At 44.7% G+C, this 18,957-nt stretch overlaps 1 protein-coding gene across 3 annotated transcripts in view; it reads right to left on the bottom strand.

Annotated features, from left to right (window-relative positions):
- Nucleotides 1–2,653: 2,653 nt before the first annotated feature.
- ITSN1 (intersectin 1) overlaps nucleotides 2,654–18,957 on the bottom strand; it is a 228,987-nt gene continuing 212,683 nt past the window's right edge. For all 3 annotated transcript variants that reach the window (XM_075073570.1, XM_075073574.1, XM_075073576.1), the window contains 7 exons: nucleotides 18,404–18,571; nucleotides 9,875–10,087; nucleotides 9,221–9,342; nucleotides 7,117–7,199; nucleotides 6,922–7,005; nucleotides 6,310–6,483; nucleotides 2,654–4,864 (listed from right to left, as the gene is read on the bottom strand). In XM_075073570.1, coding sequence (XP_074929671.1) covers nucleotides 4,716–4,864; nucleotides 6,310–6,483; nucleotides 6,922–7,005; nucleotides 7,117–7,199; nucleotides 9,221–9,342; nucleotides 9,875–10,087; nucleotides 18,404–18,571 — 993 coding nt within the window. In that variant the 3' untranslated portion in view covers nucleotides 2,654–4,715. The remainder of the gene's footprint in view (nucleotides 4,865–6,309; nucleotides 6,484–6,921; nucleotides 7,006–7,116; nucleotides 7,200–9,220; nucleotides 9,343–9,874; nucleotides 10,088–18,403; nucleotides 18,572–18,957) is intronic.

Raw genomic sequence — 18,957 nt, 5'->3', positions numbered from 1 at the left:
TCTTATCCCCCTACTAGTCAGAATGTCAGTCTTAGTCAAATGTCAGTGTGACTATATTGTTCTCGAGGGCTCATTTCCAGAAGATAAAAACCCTAATAGGACTTCAGCCAAAAGAGACTCTCATTTACCTTAAGTGACAGAGGTTTGTGCTTTGGGATCATAAAATCCTTGATGACTGGGAGGGCTGTGCAGTCATGAGGTGTAGAATAGCTGACAAGCATGAAGTCCCTTGCAGCCATAGAACCATTACAAACAATGTGGAAGGTTGTCTAATTCCTGAATAGGGAAAAATGGATAATAATTGATCAATATCTATAGACTTTTAGGGCTTTGGATTAACCCTCTTAAAACAATTCAGTTTCAGAAGCTGACAGTGCCACTATATTACAGACTATTTAGTGTGAATAGAAGTGTGACACTAAGCTCCCCTCTAGTCACACCCGGCACACTATTATAATAACCTCTGTACAAAATATACCTTGTGAGGTATCATTTGAAAACTAATAACTTGCTGATCATGAATATTCTTGTAAATATATGTACACAGTGAGTATTAAAAGTTACAAATACACGAATTATGACTAAAGTGTGTTTAAACCAGGCACATCAGGGGGAGTTGGTAAATAGGTCTGCCTTAGACAAAGGAATGCGTATTTGATTCTGTGACCAGCCCAGTCTTCAGCCAAAGCCAATGAAGGTCCATTTTTATGTACTAGGTAAACAAAGCTATTAAGCTTAAAAAGTGGAAGAAGTAAGAACCTGGAGCTTCCTTCATCACCAACTCCATGTCGCCTTTCTCACAGCTTGAATAAACTTTCCTTTGAGGGGTAACTCTGGGAAGAATCCATTTCAAAGGTTTGCTGCTCTATCAAGACGTGTGGGGGGCTTACGTGATAAGCAATTGAATCAACTGACTGTGTCCAATATTACTGTATTATAAAAATGTATCAAGAGATCTTTTCTGAAAGCTAACACAACACTGGTGATTAATATTGTGAAATGTATATATTAACACTATATGAGGAAATATGGATACTTATAATATTTAAGCTTTAAAATCTGTCGCCAAACAGGGAAAAACAGGTTCCCCCCCAAGACAGCAGAGAAGTCAGTTATTTACTGTCTCCAATGTAAATTAAGGATGGTGGAATCAAAACAATGGGACCCCATTTACATATGGGGGATGGGAAGCTCAACCTGAGGTCATCCTGCCTCTTGAAACATTGGAAGATATATGCAAAGACAGAAGCCATCTTTGGTGTCCATCACTAGACAGACACATGGGAACAGAGCTCTTGCAAGCTGAGGAAGATGCATCTTGCAATCCAGGGTGGGGGTGGGAGGTTGAAGTCTCTGGAGACTGAATATAGGTGACAAACCTGCTTAGGCAAAGATTTTTCAACTAGGAAGACAAACAAAGCCAGCATCTTATACTTCTTTGTAAGGTCCTGACTGAGGGAAAGTCAGTCATGGCTGGGAAGAAGAAAGATGGGAAGTAGAGAGGAGTGATAAAAATCATCTTGAGCAAAGCCTGAACCTTGCCAGATTAAGTTTTAGATGTGTTTTCTTGTAACTATTTCTAACTTTATTTCTTGTACTTGAACTTACTTAAAATCCTCTTCTTTTGTTTGTCAACTCGTTTCACCATTAATCCAAACCAGCAATGCTGTGTTTGAATTAAAGTGAATGTTAACTCCAATCAATTTAGCAAGTGGTTTGGGATTGTCTCTTTAAAGGAAAAAGTGGACTCTTATTATTCTTCTGAATGTTGCAGGAGAGGGCTGAACATTTCAGACCACATGGCTTTGGGGAAGTTTGGGACTGGAGGTCTGTTGGGGTCATCTGCTAATCTTAACCGAGTCTGGGAAAGACAAAAGCGTGGCTGTGATAACTGCTGGCTGGCTGTTGGATTCAAAGTGGTTGAATCACAGCTGTATATTGCACAAAGCATATGCAGGCTGCATGTGTGTGTCCCAGGCTGGGAGCCAAAAGTAGCAGAAGCATTTTGGGGAACTCAGTGTTATAATATAAACAGTGACACAATCTCTCAGTGGTCTGAACTGCACCCCAGAGCATGACAGGGAGAGAAAAAGAAAAGAGATATCTCGATGCACTGTAAGGGAGACTTGGTAACCCTGATGCACAAGGATTTGGGATTAGGTTCTTGTAGCTCATGTGATTAAGGGAGAAAGGTGCTGGTGAACCCCTATGCTTCACTCCATCATCATCTTTATATGTCTCCAATTTGCATTAATAGGGATTATACACATACATCCTTGTACCTCAAGATTAGGCTATCATCTGAGACAAGTGATATTAGCCAGACAAGCTATCAGATCCGTTACAATTACAAAATAAAGTGTGATCAGCCATGTTAGAGATTAGGGCTGACATTTTCATAGAAGCCTACAGAAGTTAAGTGTCCAGCTCTTATAGAATTTCAACAGAATTTGGGTACCTCTCTTAGGGTCCTTTCAAAATCATAGCTTAGATTTTTCTTTAAACCCAAGATGTTCCAATTTTGTCACTGGAATTCATGCTGGGTGACCAGAGCCCTTTAAAAGTGACCCTGCAAGTGTAACTACTTTGTAAACCATGAATTAGAACACAAACTTATTAACAGCTGGTGAGTAAAATTAGGACAGCAGTAAAAAGGTTAGAACAATGACATTTAATGTTACTCCACTTTTTTTCCTACCACAACAATGTGTATTTTCATATACATTATATTTAATAAAATGTACTGATATGGAAATAGGAAGCCACGGGTTTAGTTCTATTTACAGATTTTAATTGAAACATTTTTCTTAACATTGAAAAATAGAAACTTAAAGTTCTTTTAATTGTGTTTTCAGCCAGTTAGTGGTAAACAAACACATGCTTTGAAGTTAAACTTCCTCTAAAACTTGGTCAGTTGACAGTTTCTAACTGAAGTGTGTATGTCTGTTTTGTTCAAAAAATACATACGAATGTCTGTCATTTCTGATACAAAATTCTACACTATCGTCAATAAATAAATAATAAAGAGATTTTTTAAAGTATGAAATGTAAACTTCGTTGTCCTTCCAACATACAGGATTTTGTTTTTCAATTTCTTGAAACATTACAGTGGTCTTAAAGGAAATTATAACACACAGACATTTCCCAGCACAGTTTACACTTACTACTATACTGCATCTAGCTATCCATTATGAAGATATCCTAATTTCCTAATGGAAATCATGATGACTTTTAGTGCTCTCCAGAGAACACCGTCTATACAGGAAAGGTCGGAACTAGTACCAAAACAACATGCAAAGAACATCAAAACCTACCAACAAGCTCCACAAGAACATTAACATGCCAATGAAAGGGTTGACACCTCATTCTGAAATAAAGTCATTACAAAAATACCAGTTTATGCATGATACCTAGGTAATGAACAAAAGGACTCTAAGCAGAACAATGATGGACTTTACTCTCTTATGGGGCTTTATTGTCCTTGGAGGTCCCAACTCAGAAAAGCAACTGAGCATATCCTTAAGGTAATTGGGACTTAAGCACATATGTAAAGTTAGGTTCTTTGCTGAACGGGGAAGGTTTGCTGAATCGGGGCCTACATATGTGTGGGGAATTACGTGTGTCAATCTCTACCCTGCCCCCAAGATGACAACAAGACCCCTTTTACTTTGGGGTTACTCACTCTGCACAGTCACAAACAAAGATTTTTTTTTTTTTTGGTCACATCTAATGTAGCCAACAAACTCGGAATGAACCTGGTTTGCAATGAATGTGTTTTGTGAGCTACAGTATGCTGCTGTCCTGATTTCAAAACCAAGATGTCAAATATGTTTAGGCACAGTACAATTTAATAACCAGTCACCATTGATTGCTTTGCAAACTAGACTCTACAGGGTAGAAATTAGCTTCCTGAGCTAAAGCAGTGATTTCTTATCACAGCTGGTGACTTGATCATCCATCAGCTTTCATACAATTAAGCAGCAGTAGTAAAGAAGTGGTACAGTACAACATTCTATCTCCTTCACATATTGTTTAAACATTTACAAATCTCCAGGAAATGACGGTATTCTGTTAGGGTGAAATTTACTGCTGTGGAGAGCGCTAGCACAAGGTCTGTGCGCTGTTTATGTTTCTTTTAAACCTTATTTTGAGAGTGCAATAATGGTACCTTCTGTGTTTAATATATATATTTATATATTTAAAAACAACAACATTTCAAATACAACCATAACAATCCTAAAGAAAATCAGAGATCTTCTTACCTGGGAAGTATTCATTCATGTCATGTTTATACACCACTTTGTGGGGCAATAGGCACACAATTCCTATGGGGAAGTTTACAGAAAGCCTTCCAACATACAATCAGTGCCCTCTTCATTTAAATTAAACATTACAGTGACCGGAGTAAGTGCAACAACCTACATGGTTTGTTCACCTTTCTGCTTGGAGCACAAGTTACAGCTATGTTACTTCAGAAACCCTGAAAACTATAATGAAGTTCCAAACAGAGACAGAGATCTGCTCCCAAAACTGGGATTCAATTTTCAGCCAGGATTATCAAGGCACATAGATTTTCCTGTTTGCTTTGATAACCCCCCTTGCACATGAAGAACAAGCAGTAGTTTCATATAAAAGGAATAAGGATTTCTAGACAGCTTCTGCAGACACCTATTGCAGTGAACTCAGATTAACATGAAACATTGGTGCATTTTCCCCTAAGGTTCATCGAACAATTGCAGATCTAATCGGACTACGATCTCTCCTGTTGGGACTTCGTGCAGGAGAAGACACTTTGTAACTGGTCCTTTTGAGCCCTGATCTTTCTTAATGTCCGCCACGCGGATTTCAGTTCGGCCCAAAAAGTCTGAAACACAAAAATCAGCATATTCAGAGTGAAATACATTTTCACTTTCCACTTTATTTTCTGACAAAATGTTACTTCAAAGAAGGCACTAGATTCCATCTGCATTGGGAATATAAGGAGAAAAGATGTCCTCTTTCAACAATAGTTTTATGACTAATACAGGTAAAACCTCAAAATCTCTTGAATCTAAAACTGGCTTTTCTAATTTGCTTTTATATTCCATCTACCTGTTTTTTAAATGAATACATTTTAATCAAAAACATCAAGTAAAAGTACAAGAAACAAAAGAGATATTCAATTAAATTAAAAAGTGACGAATTCAAAGCTGACAAGTGAATATTTTTTCACACATTGCATAATTAGACTGTGTAACTCATTGCCACAGGAATCCATTGAGGCCAAGAATTTAGCAAGTTTTTAAAATATTGGACATCTATATCGATATAAAGAATATCCAGCATTATCATGGTTAATGATGATAAACATTTTGGAAGGGATATTAAACCTTGTGCTTCCAAGCTTAAGCCTATTTCTAACTACTAGTGATCAGGATTAGATCTAATACTGGGAGACAGGTTACTCCACATGTGCCTACTGTGAGTTTCTTATACCTTCCTCTGAAGCATAGGGTACTGGACATTGTCAAAGACAGGATACAGGACAAGATGAACCACAGGTATGATCCAGTCTGGCAATGTTTGCATTCTTATATTACAATCCAAAAATCATACGTGCCAAACAAAACTCCAAAAATGTTAAACAATTGGACTGGATCATCCATATCATTCATGGGATCAGTAATTTCAATCATGTAACTCTTAAATCACACCAAAAAAAAAAAAAAAAAGAAGAAGGCAACAGTTGTGAAAGGGGAGAACATATCATCCAGGTGAAATATTGTTTTAGGGTGAAATCCACCTCAGTTCAGTGAAAAGGAGTCAGCACCAGGAGAACGCACCACTTAAGAATATGTCTACACTACAGCAGCATAGCTTCAGCATTGCAGCTGTGCCACTGTAATGCTGTAGCTTTAAACATGCCCTTAGGTAGGGATACACATGCTAGCTTTTGTCTAGCTAGCACAGCTAAACACAGCAGTGAAGAAACAGCAGCCCAGACCCCAGTATGGGTTAAGACTGCGAGTGTGTACCCCAGTGTTCCAGGCCGGCTTGTTCCATCTGTGCTGAAGCCCATGGTGCTGTGTCTTCACTGCTATTTTTAGCTGTGCAGTGCTAGCCAGATTAAAGCTGGTCCGGGTACCTGTACCCAACCTAAAATCACAGCTTTAACTGCACTGTAGACATACCCTAAGAGGCAAGTCAGAGATATAAACTGAGTGCTTCTATGCTGTTAAATGTTTACGTAAGCACCCATGTAACTTCTAATAAATGGAAAGGTGGGGAGAAGGGAAAACATCACCAGAAGTGTAGCAGCTTCATACTTACCATCTGGGGAGAACTGATCCCTCTCAAACACAGTTATGCAGAGTACATCCTGCTCCAGATCTTTGATAAAGAATTGGCAGTTAGAGTTCCATTTAGGGTTGAGAGTGTCCTGCATAGTCTTGGTGATATGACACTGAGAGCCCATTGTCACCTCACAGTATGGGTTACTCTTTCCTGAAAGGAATAAAGCAGATGCAGGGGTGTGATCATATTTTGGTGGGCATGGATTTAATATCCTTCTAAATACCCCCTTCTGCCATCTAACCAGGAAAAGGTTGCCGGGCTGCCACTACTTTAACAAACAAAGAGCATCTCTGGGGGCCTATCCAGAGCACCCTCAGCCCCTTGTGATTTCAGCACCTTGTGGGATCAAGTCTTGTGTGAGTGACACTAAGAAAGCTTGTAAAAAAAATACTTAAATACTTGACAACAGCCCAAGTTTCGCTGTCCTGCAAGTAACTGTTTCTGTGAATATTAGGTTCATTAAAACTGCTTCATTTCACAAAATCTACATTTTGGGCTTATATTTTCTTTAGCGTTAGATAGACAGGAACATCCAGGGGAAGCATCCTTCTTTATAACATGCGCTAGGAAAATCAGTAAGGTCCTTACCATGTGACCTGCAGGGTTTTAGTTCAATGCCTTCCACAATGTTCACCATCAACCTTCCAATGCCTGTTGCCCTTTGGGAGCGAACTGTGGAGAGATGCGGGGTAGGGGGTGGGAAGGAATGACAAAATTCATTAGTATGCACCTGGCTTTTGACATTTCCATGAAAGACTACAGGCATCCGACCCCACACTGTACCTAAGTAGGCCTTTTCCCTCTTCTTCTTCTCAGTCTCTATGTAAAGTTCAGAAGCAGCTTTAATTTTCTGAACCCAGGCAGTCCTTCGGAAGGAAAAGACAAAAAGTTACCCCACAGCATTATGATTACTATTTTATTTCTCTCTAGCACTACACAGCATACAAAAATAGACAGTTCCTGCTCCAGAGCCCTCACAATCTACAGGTCTGGGCCTATATTGGTATATGCTATATTGGAGCCCTGCACCTGTGAGTCAATGCAACTCTGCAGAGGTGTAAAGGTCTATATGTAAGAAGGCCTAAGAGGCAGAATCACAATGGCCAGGACACAGTGGGAAATCAAGAGTTGGGGATAACTTTTCCCTCCCATTCCTCCTGCATTACTACAATAAACTAACTGGGCATTACAAAATCTCTGGGGGCTACAGGCTCAGCCGGTGTAAATCAGTGTAGCTCTACTGACTTCACTGGTGCTTCGCTGTGTTATGCCAGCTGAAAAACTGGCCTGTGGAGTTTTTAGAAGGGCTGTTAAAGAGAAGAAGATGGTGGCTTTGTAAACCAGGATGGGGAGGTCATCTCACTCATAGGGACTTAGCCTGGAAAAATGCACAGAGAAAAGAGTGGGAAGAAAGAAACAGAGAGAGCATCGAGGCTGGTGTTACGGGCAGAGTTCAGGAGCAGTACCATGATATCTAAGAAAGTCTGTGGTGTAGGCAAATGGGGGCTCCAGGCATGTATCAAGTGTAGATTTTAGCCTTAAGTTTCACAGTTCTTAATATTTACAAGCAAAGATTAAATTGTTGGCCAAATCCATCAGGTACTGATGCTAATGCAGTATTTCAGTTGCTGTTAATAAAAACCCAAACCTCTAGGTGTCAGTGATGTTAAGTGTTAAAAATGTTGCTTTCTGCATCATCTGCACAGCGCAAAATCACTCAGCTGGTAGTAACATTCAAACTTGGTAGAAAATATATTCAGAGCGCTGAGATATTGGCTGGCTGCACTAACCACTCCAATACAGAATATGCAATGGTTGTGACGGATCACTATGTGAACCATGGGGCCTGACCCCCAACTAGTGTAAACTCGTGTTGTTCTATTAAAGTCAATACAGCTAGGTCCATTTTCATCCGCTGAGGATCTGGCTCACTCTGTTAATTTACTCTATGGTATGGAAATGGAGATACAGAAAACACCAAGGAAAACTACTGGACTTTTATGAACAATTTTTAAGCCTAGAAATCACAATTCTATATCATGTCATTCCTGTCTGTTCTCCCTCCTAGGAGGTCCCCCTCTGAGTTCCAGGAGTCCCTCGTTTGCCTCCCCCGTTTCTATCCCACTCCCCTTTCTGGCGAGGTCCTGTCCTGTGGTGACAGAGAAGGGATGTGCCCTGCTCCGCTGGAGTCCCACTCACTGCAACTCCATGCATTCACCAGAGCTGGTTGCTAGAGAGTGAGGTCAGGTATCTACTCCTTCCAGGGTCTGAGGGTGACAGCTCCACAAAACCCCCTGTTTGGGCTGCTGGGGAGCAAGGGATGTTTTACTCAGGTTTATATGCATTAAAATCTTTACAAATGATGCCTTTACAAGCAAGGATCATACTGAGCCTGTACCCAGGGCCACACCACATCGCCTCTTGTCTTATTGCCCCCATCAGTTTCTGCAGGACTGAGGCTCTCACTATTTAACAGAAGTTACTTTTCTAGTCCTTATGTTTTGTGACCTGATGCAATGATGTCTTCTTGAGTTTGCAGAGAGACAGACTGAAACAAAAGTATCAGGAGAGGTGGAAACCCCCTCACTTGTCTCACTTCATTTGTTAACTCTGAAGCAGAATGACATCAAATTGAGTTTTCCCTTTCTTAACCATTTCCCTAGTGGTCTGGGTCAAGTTAGAGAAGGGTATATCCCATTTTCCAATAATTATGATTACCACAGCATTCACCATACTAAGTACAGGGAATACTACAGATACCTGGGTAACGTTACCTACTTGCAAACACATTTATAAAGACTTTCATGGTGATTGTCGTGTGCACAAGCACATGAACATATACATCAAAATCTTTACAGTCAGCAGTGAGGAGTCCGCAGTGACTTACCTTTCATTTATGCTTTCTGCACGAAGCGTGTAGACTCTATCAATGTGGGAGATATGGAAGATGGGCTCATCTCCAGAAGGGTCTGTGGGTAATTTTACTAGTACCTCATTTAGAAAAATGGGCTGTGAAATATTAGGCAAAGCTAGAGTAATACAACACTATATCTGAACACACTGGAACGCTCAACACAATACAGACTGTTTTTGTTGTGCCCAGGATATCCCTTCTAGCCCCCTGCTTTTTAAACTCCCTTCTTCAAAGGGCTTGTGTCTCATTCACCCTTTCTCTTGCCAAAGACAGCTCCCTCCAGATCCTGTGAATGCTTCTACTTGCATCAGAGAGTCACAGCGTGTTTCAAAGTTCTCCCTTCCCACAAGCAGCACACTGCCCTCTGCATCACTTCCCTCTTTCTGTAGCTGGGATACTTGAAGTCAGCTAATAGGATGCTCAAAATCGCCTTCCTTTATACAGATCAAGCTTACAACCTGTCCAGCACCAGCACCATAGGACTGGAGTCCCAACAGTACTTGACAACCTCTTTCTTTCTCATGCAGCAACAGACAGTGCCATTGCCCTCATCTCCAAGTGGGGAACTGCCACCGTCCTGAATTGTTAGAACACCAATAGCTTGGCTACCATAAAAGCGGTACTTACAGTTTTATACATTTTATACTGTAGATTAGACTTGGGGCTGAAGACCTTGTCTGTACCAGAGGAACCAAGAGGCTTTATGATCTGAGTCAGCAGGAGGAAATCATTGAACAGAAAACCATACAGTTCCTTGTTGCTCTTGGCTTTGTAGAGTTTCCCACTGTGCAGAAACTTGCGTGGTCCCAAGCAGTTTGTAACAGAATTAAAGACCAGTTGCTAAGAAAAGAGGAACAACAACAATGCAACGTACAAAATCAAACCATTGAGGCTCCTCTGGAAGAGATCAAATACAGGTTTGAGTTTGGACATTTGCTTCAGCTCTTTTCAAAGGGATGATGGGTAATGCCTCAGTCTCACTGTACGAGCAGCACAAGGCATAGAAAGGTGATAGAAAAATAACTATTAATTTGAGAATAGGTCCATCAATGGCTATTAGCCAGGATGGGCAGGGATGGTGTCTCTAGACTCTGTTTGCCAGAAGTTGGGAATGGGCGACAGGGGATGGATCACTTGATGATCACCTGTTCTATTCATGGCCTCTGGGGCACCTGGCATTGGCCACTGTCGGAAGACAGGATACTGGGCTAAGTGGACCTTTGGTCTGACCCAGTATGGCCATTTTTATGTTGATCTGGGGCTCTCCAGTATAACTGGGCCAGCACATGATGAAGGCAAGGAAGACAAAGGCACTTGGGGCCTCTCTTTGAACTTTCCTGCTGCACACTGGTATCTCTGTGGGGCAGGGAACAAAGCTGATGGCTCTTCCCTGATTGGTGGTTGTAATGTGCATGGAGTCAATGGGCCTTCTTACTGGCTGATCCATCTCCAAAGTGGCTGTAAGAGTTAGCATGTGTGTGTGTTGGGGTAGGGGGCATATGATTTTGCTCCTGTGTTTGGATTTCACCCTCTAGTTCATACCCAGGAGCTTCTGGATAACCATGGTGCTGCTTCTTTTTGTACTCATGACGCTTGGTTTAGCGCGTTATCTGCTAGTCAGTGGCTATGGGGAGGAGTTTGGATTAATTGCACATTAGCCACTAACTCTTATAAAAAACAGTTATTCACCTTCTCATAAGTGTTGTTCTTCGAGATGTGTTGCTCATGTCCATTCCAATTAGGTGCGCGCACGCCACGTGCACAGTCGTCAGAAACTTTTGCCTTAGCAGCTCCTGTCGGGTCGGTTGTGGAGCCTTCTGCAGTGGCGCGCCTTCATGGCACTCAATATATGACCCCACTGACCTGACCCCCCTTCAGTTCCTTCTTACCGGTTACTTCGACAGAGGGGAAGGCGGGTGGGTCTGGAATGTATATGAGCAAAACATCTCGAAGAACAACAGTTACGAGAAGGTGAGTAACCATTTTTTTTTCTTCGAGTGATTGTTCATATCGATTCTAGTTAGGTGACTCCCAAGTTCCTCCCCGGAAGTGAGGATTGGAGCACCACTCTGCCAAAAGCTGCATTATCTCTGCCATGCTGGATGATGGCATAATGGGAGGTGAACGTATGCACAGAGGACGAAGTTGCTGCCCTGCCGATTTCTTGAGTCGGGGCCTGGGCCAGGAACACTGCTGATGAGGCTTGTGCCCTTGTGGAATGTGCCTTAATAGCTGGAGCAGGGACCTTGACCAGCTCGTAACAAGTGTGGATGCAGGCTGTAATCCAGGAAGATATTCTTTGAGATGAGACCAGGAGACCTTTCATCCAGTCTGCCACCGCTACGAACAGCTGGTTTGACTTCCTGAATGGCTTTGTCACTCAGTGTAGAATGCTAGCACCTACCGAACATCCAATGAGTGTAGCCTCTGCTCTTGGATACTGTTGTGAAACTTAGGATAAAAGATGTGTAGAAAAATGTCTTGCCTAGCAAGGAGTTGTGACATTGCCTTAGGAAGAAAGGCTGGGTGAGGTCTTAGTTGCACCTTGTCCTTGTGGAAGACTGTGTATGGAGGATCAGAGGTAAGGGCCTTTAACTTCAACACCCTCCTAGCTCATGTGATGGCCACTAGGAAAGCTATCTTCCATAACAAATAGAGAAGGGAGCAAGTCGCCAACAGTTCGAATGGGGTCCCCATTAGTCTGGAGAGGACCAGGTTAAGGTCCCATGCAGGAACAGGCTGTCTAACCTGTGGATGTAGCCGTTCCAGACCCTTAAAGAAACATCCTATCATAGGATTAGCAAATAGAGAATGCCCAGACTCTCCCGGATGGAAGGTCAAGTACCATGACGGATGACGTTGCCAGGCCTTGTTGGTTGAGATGCAGAAGATCCTCCAGCGTGAGTGGTACAGATGCCTGGAGTGGAGGTGTGTGTTGCTGGGCTTCCTCCACTTGGGTAAATAAGTGACCCTGGTGGATGGTTTCCTGCTGCTGAGTAGAACCTCCCTTACCGTCTCCGAGCACAGGAGCTCCATGGGGTTTAACCATGAAGCTTCTAGCCATGAGATGGAGGGACTGGAGGTCAGGCTGGTGAAGGCAACCGTGATCCTGAGTGATCAGATCAGGGTAGACTGGTAACATGATTGGGGTGTCCCACTGACAGCTCCAGAAGCGGGGTGTACCAATGTTGATGGGGCCATGCTAGGGCCAGCAGAATTACCTGCGCTTCATCTCTGCGGATCTTGAGCAGCACCTTGTGCAGGAGTGAGACTGGTGGGAAGGCATACATGAGTCGGTCTCCCCAGGGTAGCAGGAACGTGTTCTGATTCCACCCAGGCTGTGTTTCTGGAAGAAGCAGAACATTGGGCACTTTCCGTTCCTCCAGGTGGCAGAGATCGATCTGGGGATACCCCCACCTTTGGAAAATGGAATGAAGGACATCCGAATGGATGGACCACTCGTGGTTGCAGAACAATCTGCTGAGGTGATCTGTTAGCTCATTCTGCACTCCTGGGAAATAGGATGTCTCCAGGTGAATGGAGTGGGCCATGCAGAACTCCCATAGCTGAAGGGCTTTCCGACATAGGGGGAGGAATGGGCTCCAACCTGCTTGTTGATGTAAAACATGGCAGTGGTGTTGTCTGTCATCACTGCCATGCACTGGTCTTGCAGCTGAGACTGGAAAGTTTGGCATGCCAGTCACACTGCTCTGAGCTACCTGATACTGATATGGAGGGAGAGCTCCTCCTGCGACCACAAGCCCTGTGTTCAAAGATCTTCCAAATGCGCCCCCCAACCCAGAGCTGATGCGTCCATTACTAGTGACAAGGAGGGGCGTGAGCTGTTGAAGGGGACACCTTTGCATACCATCTGAGGGTTGAACCACCAATGTAGGGACCCCAGTATATGTCCTGGCACCTATCACTACAGTAACGAGCCTGTCATGTCCTGGGCAGTATACCAACGTGAGTCACACTTGAAGGGGCCTGAGCCTCAGTCTGGCATGCTGGACCACATAAGTGCAGGTTGCCATGTGGCCAAGGAGACTCAGGCATCCCCTTGCGGTGGTGGTCGGATACCACCTGAGGCTTTGGATAATGTCTCTCATGGCTTGGAATCGGATCTCTGGTGGGAACGCCCTTGTTCACATTGAGGAGGAGCCCCAGCCTCTTGAAAGTGGATCTGACCATGTGGATCTGAGATTCCACTTGCTTCCTGGTATGCCCCCTGAGCAGCCAGTCATCTAGGTATGGGTATACCTGTACCTGCCTCCTCTGGAGGCAGGCTGCTACAACTGACATGCACTTGGTGAACACTTGGCAGGGCTGTTAACAAACCGAAGGAGAGGACCATGAACTGATAGTGTTTGTGGTTGACTACAAACCACAGAAATCTTCTGTGCACAGGCCAAATGGCTATGTGAAAGTACGCTATGTGAAAGTCGACAGCAGCGTTACCAGTCTTCCGGATCCAAGGACGGGATAATAGAGCTCAGGGAGACCATGCGGAACTTCAACTTTACCATGAACTGGTTGAGCGCTCCCAGGTCTAAACATGGTTCTGAGACACACACACACCCCCTTTGACTTGGGGATTAGGAAATAGGGGGAGTAGAATCCCTTGCTCCTTAGCTCCCGAGGAACCTCCTCCACTGCCCCTATGGAGAGGAGCGACTGCACCTCCTGGATAAGTTGTTGCTCGTGAGAAGGGTCCCTGAAGAGGAATGGGGAAAGGGGGTGGGAGGGAGGAAAGGAGCAGAATGGGAGAGAATATCCCATTTCTACTGAGTGAAGAACCCAGTGATCTGATGTTATTTGGGACCAAGCACAGTAGAAGTGGGACAGATGGGCCAGAAAACCGGTAAGGATCTGGTGGAGACACAGGTGGACCATCCTCAGTCGCATCTTCAAAAGGCCTGTTTAGAGCCTGATGAAGGTTTGGACTGGCCTTGGCCCTGTCCTGAAGGGGGTTGAAAGACTTGTGCCTGCCATTCCTGCCCCTTCGTCTATAGAAATCCTGCCTCGGTCAAGGAGAATATGGATGCTGTTGTTGTGGTTGGGACTTGAAGTGCTTGCGTTGGGTGGCCGGTGTGTGTATTCTCAATGACTTCATGGTCGCCCTGGAGTCTTTCAAGTTGTGCAGCATGGAGTCTGTCTGCTTGGAGAACAGCCCCGTGCCCTCAAAGACAAGGTCCTGCAGGGTTTGCTTCACTTTCGGGGGTAGCCCGGATGCCTGAAGCCATGAGGCCCTCCCTCATGGCTATGCCTGAGGAGAGGGTACGGGTGGCCGATTCCGCAGAATCTAGGGACGCCCACAGCGAGGTCTGCGCCACCACCTTCCCTTCCTTGAAAATGGTGGAGAATTTGGCTCTAGAGTCTACAGGGATCAGCTCTTTAAACTTCAACATGGAGGCTCATGAGTCAAAGTTATATTTGCTGAGGATAGCTTGCTGGTTAACTATCCTCAGCTGAAGGCTCCCAATGGAATAGACCTTCCTATCAAAAAGGTCCATCCTTTTTGCCTCCTTAGATTTGGAGGTCAGCCCTTGCTGACCCTGCCGCTCTTTCTTGTTAACCGCCAACACGACCAGAGAGCATGGCTGTGGGTGTGAGAGCAGATATTCATGCCCCTTGGAAGAGACAAAGTATTTGTGTTCCACACCCGTGGCGGTCGGCAGAATTGAGGCTGGGGTCTGCCACAGAGTCTTGATGTTGCTCTGAATTGTCTTGATTAAAGGCAGAGCTACCTGCGATGGATCTTCAGGAGTAAGAATGTCTATCACGAGGTTCTTAGCATCGACCACTTCCTCTGCTTGCAACCCCATGTTGCGGGCAATCTGCTTCAGAAGGTCCTGATGCACTCTGCGGTCAAGGGCCTGAAGTGGAAGCCCTGCCACAGCCTCTTCAGGGGATGAAGACAAGGTGACCAGAGGAGAGGAACCGGGTTCTCCTGTCCCTCTGGCCCCCTGAACTGTTGGTCAGTACCTGCCTCTGTGGCGGTTACAATCAAGGTGCCTGTAGCCTGACCCTGCAGCTGGTCCTGTGCTGGAGTCACCTCAGCAGCGGCCTGAGCCTGAGGGGGCAGATAGGTCAGGGTGGCCTCAGATCTCCGAGGTGTAGACCTGTCCCTGGCAGAATGAGTTGGTTGGTGTTCTGAGGTCAACCCCATGAAAGGGAGCCCTGGGCCTGATGGGAAGCCCAGGTTGTCCAAAAGGGCCATTGTGCTGGGAGCTGCCACTGCAGCTGTGTCTCTCTTTGCTGCCTCTTGGACCTACGCCAACTGTGCCGGGAATAATATGAGTCACTGTCAGAGTCCAAGAAAGTGGATCCTGATTGTGATGACCAAGGTGGTGCTGAAGGGCCATGCACAGGAGACTGGTGTTGAGCAGATGAGATGGGGGATCGGTGCCGGGTCAGCCTCACCAGAGACCAATGCCAGGAATTCAGCATCGGAGACCTGTGCCGAGTATCCAGGGATAGCTCAGTGGGTTGAGCATTGGCCTGCTAAACCCAGGGTTGTGAGTTCAATCCTTGAGGGGGCCACTTAGGGATCTGGGGCAAAAATTGGTCCTGCTAGTGAAGGTAGGGGGCTGGACTCAATGACCTTTCAAGGTCCCTTCCAGTTCTAGGAGATTGGTACATCTCCAATTATTATTATTGAGGATGAGGGCCCGGTGCTGTGGGTGGGTGCCGGTCTGCTCTCAGAGCTGGGGATCGGTGCGGGTCCACCCTCGGTGCTGGAGATGGAGAGCATTGTGCCGGTGCCAGAGATACTGTTATGGAGCTCGGTGCCGGGGAGCGGTACCGCAATGATAGTGACTGGGAGAGATGCCCTGGATGGTGCCGAGCCGGGGACTGTGATCGCTGCATCATAGCTGGCTTGCCTCTAGACAGTACTGGACATATCGGAACTGCAGGCTTGTCCCTCAGAACCGGGGGCTGTGAAGCCATCATTTCGATTAAGTGTCTGGCGATTTCAAAAGTGTCCAGGGTGGGGATGGCTCTAACTCCTCCACCTGACACTGCCCTTGCAGAGAGTTGCTGCATACCATACCGAATGGTCCCCTCCACGGCACCGAGGTCAATGGCACTGACTCCTGTTATTTTGGCACCGAGTCCATTCTGGGGTGCGCCTGTGCATCCCCTGATGGTCCCTTTCAGTCTTCCTATGCTGCTTGTGGGGCACCAGCGAAGTCGAGTGGTGCCGGGCCACTGCTCCTGGCTGCGGTGCCGGGGGCACAGGTGTCGAGGGCCTCTTGTATTAGAGCCCTTCCTCAGCACCATGTCATGTACCGATGCCGGAGCACTCCATACGGACACGCTTGGTGCCGGGTCCTGATGGTCCAAAGCAGGCTGGGGATGCAGAGTGGATTTCATGAGAAGTTGCTTGATGCGGAAATCTCCCGCCTTTTTAGTTCTTGGACGAAAAGCCCTGCAAATTTTTCACCTCTCAGTCTGGTGCACCTTCCCTAGATACTTTAAGAAAGAGTCGCGGGGGTCACTAGTAGGCATAGGCTTGTTGCAAGCAACAGAGGGCTTAAAGGCCTGGGGCCGCAGCATGCCCCAGAGCCCAAGGAGGGGTTAGGGATTGGGGAGAGATCCTGCTCCCAAACCTTACTATCTAAACTATTTACTATGTAAACTAAAATGGGTAACTAGAACAATTAACTAGGGAGAAACGCTAAGGAAAGTCCTTGCAGAGCAAGTAAACACTGTTCAACAGCCGTCATGGATGGTAAGAAGGAACTGAAGGGGATTGGGTCAGCAGGGTCATATATTAAGCGCCATGAAGGCGCCACTCCAGGAGGATCCACAGCTGACCCAACGGGAGCTGGTAAGGGAAAAACTTTCTGACAACCGTGCATGCGGCATGTGCACACCTAATTGGAAATGGTATGAGCAATCACTCAAAGAAGTAGTTTCGTTTCAGTTTTTCCTTTTGGTAATGTGTAACTGTTAGGCCTATTTGCACATGTTGGCATTCTGGTGTCTCAGAATCCACCCACCCCACGGGATCGGATGTTACGTAGAGTGACTCCCTTCCTCAGATTAGAAACGAGCTAATCTTTAGGAAGTGATGAAGGCATGACTGTGGGAGGACCCAATCTCTCAGCGCAAAAGGTGGAGTGCTTTCACCTTGATATTTGTCAGCAACTGGCTAGCTGGTCTTTTGGGTATGCCAGGGCAGGACCGTGGGGGCTAGGGGAGCAGAAGGACACTCCTTCCCTGCTCTCATTTGCCGTTGGGCAATAGTTCTGCTTATTAAAACTGTGACCAACTGCACCACTTTTCTTAACTTGGCCCGTGAGTCTCTCCACTGCGACGGCAGAAAAACAACATCATGTGGCTCCCCATTTATTGCCCTCAGTGAGCTGAAATACATCTTTTCAGTTCATAAGAGATGATTTTTCAAATTGCCAGGACTGTAAACTCAATGTGGAGTCTGAAAATCAAGCTATATTCTCTCCACCCCTTCTACGCTGACCAGGACTAGGGGCGCCACAACCAGAACTTTAAAAAAAGTTCCTTTTTTACAAGACCTACAAAATCAAAATATTTTATCATGACATCATTGAAAAGACTTTAGCATGACCCCTGTAAAGTACCAGTTGGTGATGGACAAGACAAAGTGATTCCTCTCTGCAAAGTTTATAAATAGATTTGGTCAAAAAAATTTGAATTTTCAAAGCTTAGATGAAGTTTTATCACAAAAGATGCTTGCTATTTTTCAACCAGCTCGGTTTATAAAGCATTAGAGAATAGTATAGTAGTTCTTCATAATGGAAGGATGTATATACTATATATTCAAGATAGCAATGTCACTATTGTAAAGTACTATATAAACTGAAGCTGCAGTTGAACAAAAATGGCAATATTTAAATCTGGCACCATTCCAAATACAGGAGACAAAAGCAATGCTTGCCAAATAGAAGAAACCAAAAATCAATAGTGAAATGGATAGTTTGCATGAATGTAAGAGATGCCCCCTGGAGGGCAAAAAAAGAAAAAAAGAGAAGATAAGAAAGATTAAATAATGACAATATTCTTTTCATCTTTGGATGCAATGACATGTTCAAATCATTGTTTCGTCTTGGTTGGTGAGTAAACATGAAACACGACCATGCTATGTACATCAATATGTGTTACAATGTTTACCTCAGACAGGCCTTCACATTGAACGTGAGCCTGTATCCATTCCAGCCTGTCTGAATTTTCCTTCTCCCGCACCCCTTCATTTACTTGGGAACACAATTCTTCCGCTTTCTCCAGAGCATGCTTCAAGTGACTGTGATCAGGGTGATTTTCAGGAGTGTTTTCTATTATCTACAGGTAAGTAAAACAGCGTAGTTTCTTTTGTTACCGTTGGCTGTAAATCCACCCATCTTGTCAGCTCCGCATTATATTTGATTTTTTATTTTTTTTAGAATGGGTCAAAATTTTCCAAATGTTAATATTTTGGTTATTTTTTTCCTCAAAAGTTCAAATTTCAGTGGAAAAAAACTGTTATTCATTTTGTTTTTACAAAGAAATCATCCCATTTTGGCCAATTCTATTGCTGAAAAGTCTTTTAGCAAAATTTTTCATGAAGGCTGCTGACTGGGCACCCAACTCTGAGAGCAGCATCGCTGCCAACAGCAGCATAGAAGTGAGGGTGGCATGGTATGGAGAAGTCATCACTTTTGGAGGGGCATAGCGGTCTTACAAGTGGG

Source organism: Chelonoidis abingdonii, chromosome 1 (genome assembly GCF_003597395.2).
Source record: "Chelonoidis abingdonii isolate Lonesome George chromosome 1, CheloAbing_2.0, whole genome shotgun sequence".
Lineage (NCBI taxonomy): Eukaryota > Metazoa > Chordata > Testudines > Testudinidae > Chelonoidis > Chelonoidis abingdonii.
Note: the sequence above shows the minus strand (reverse complement) of the source record. Positions and strands in the feature narration are given on the sequence as shown.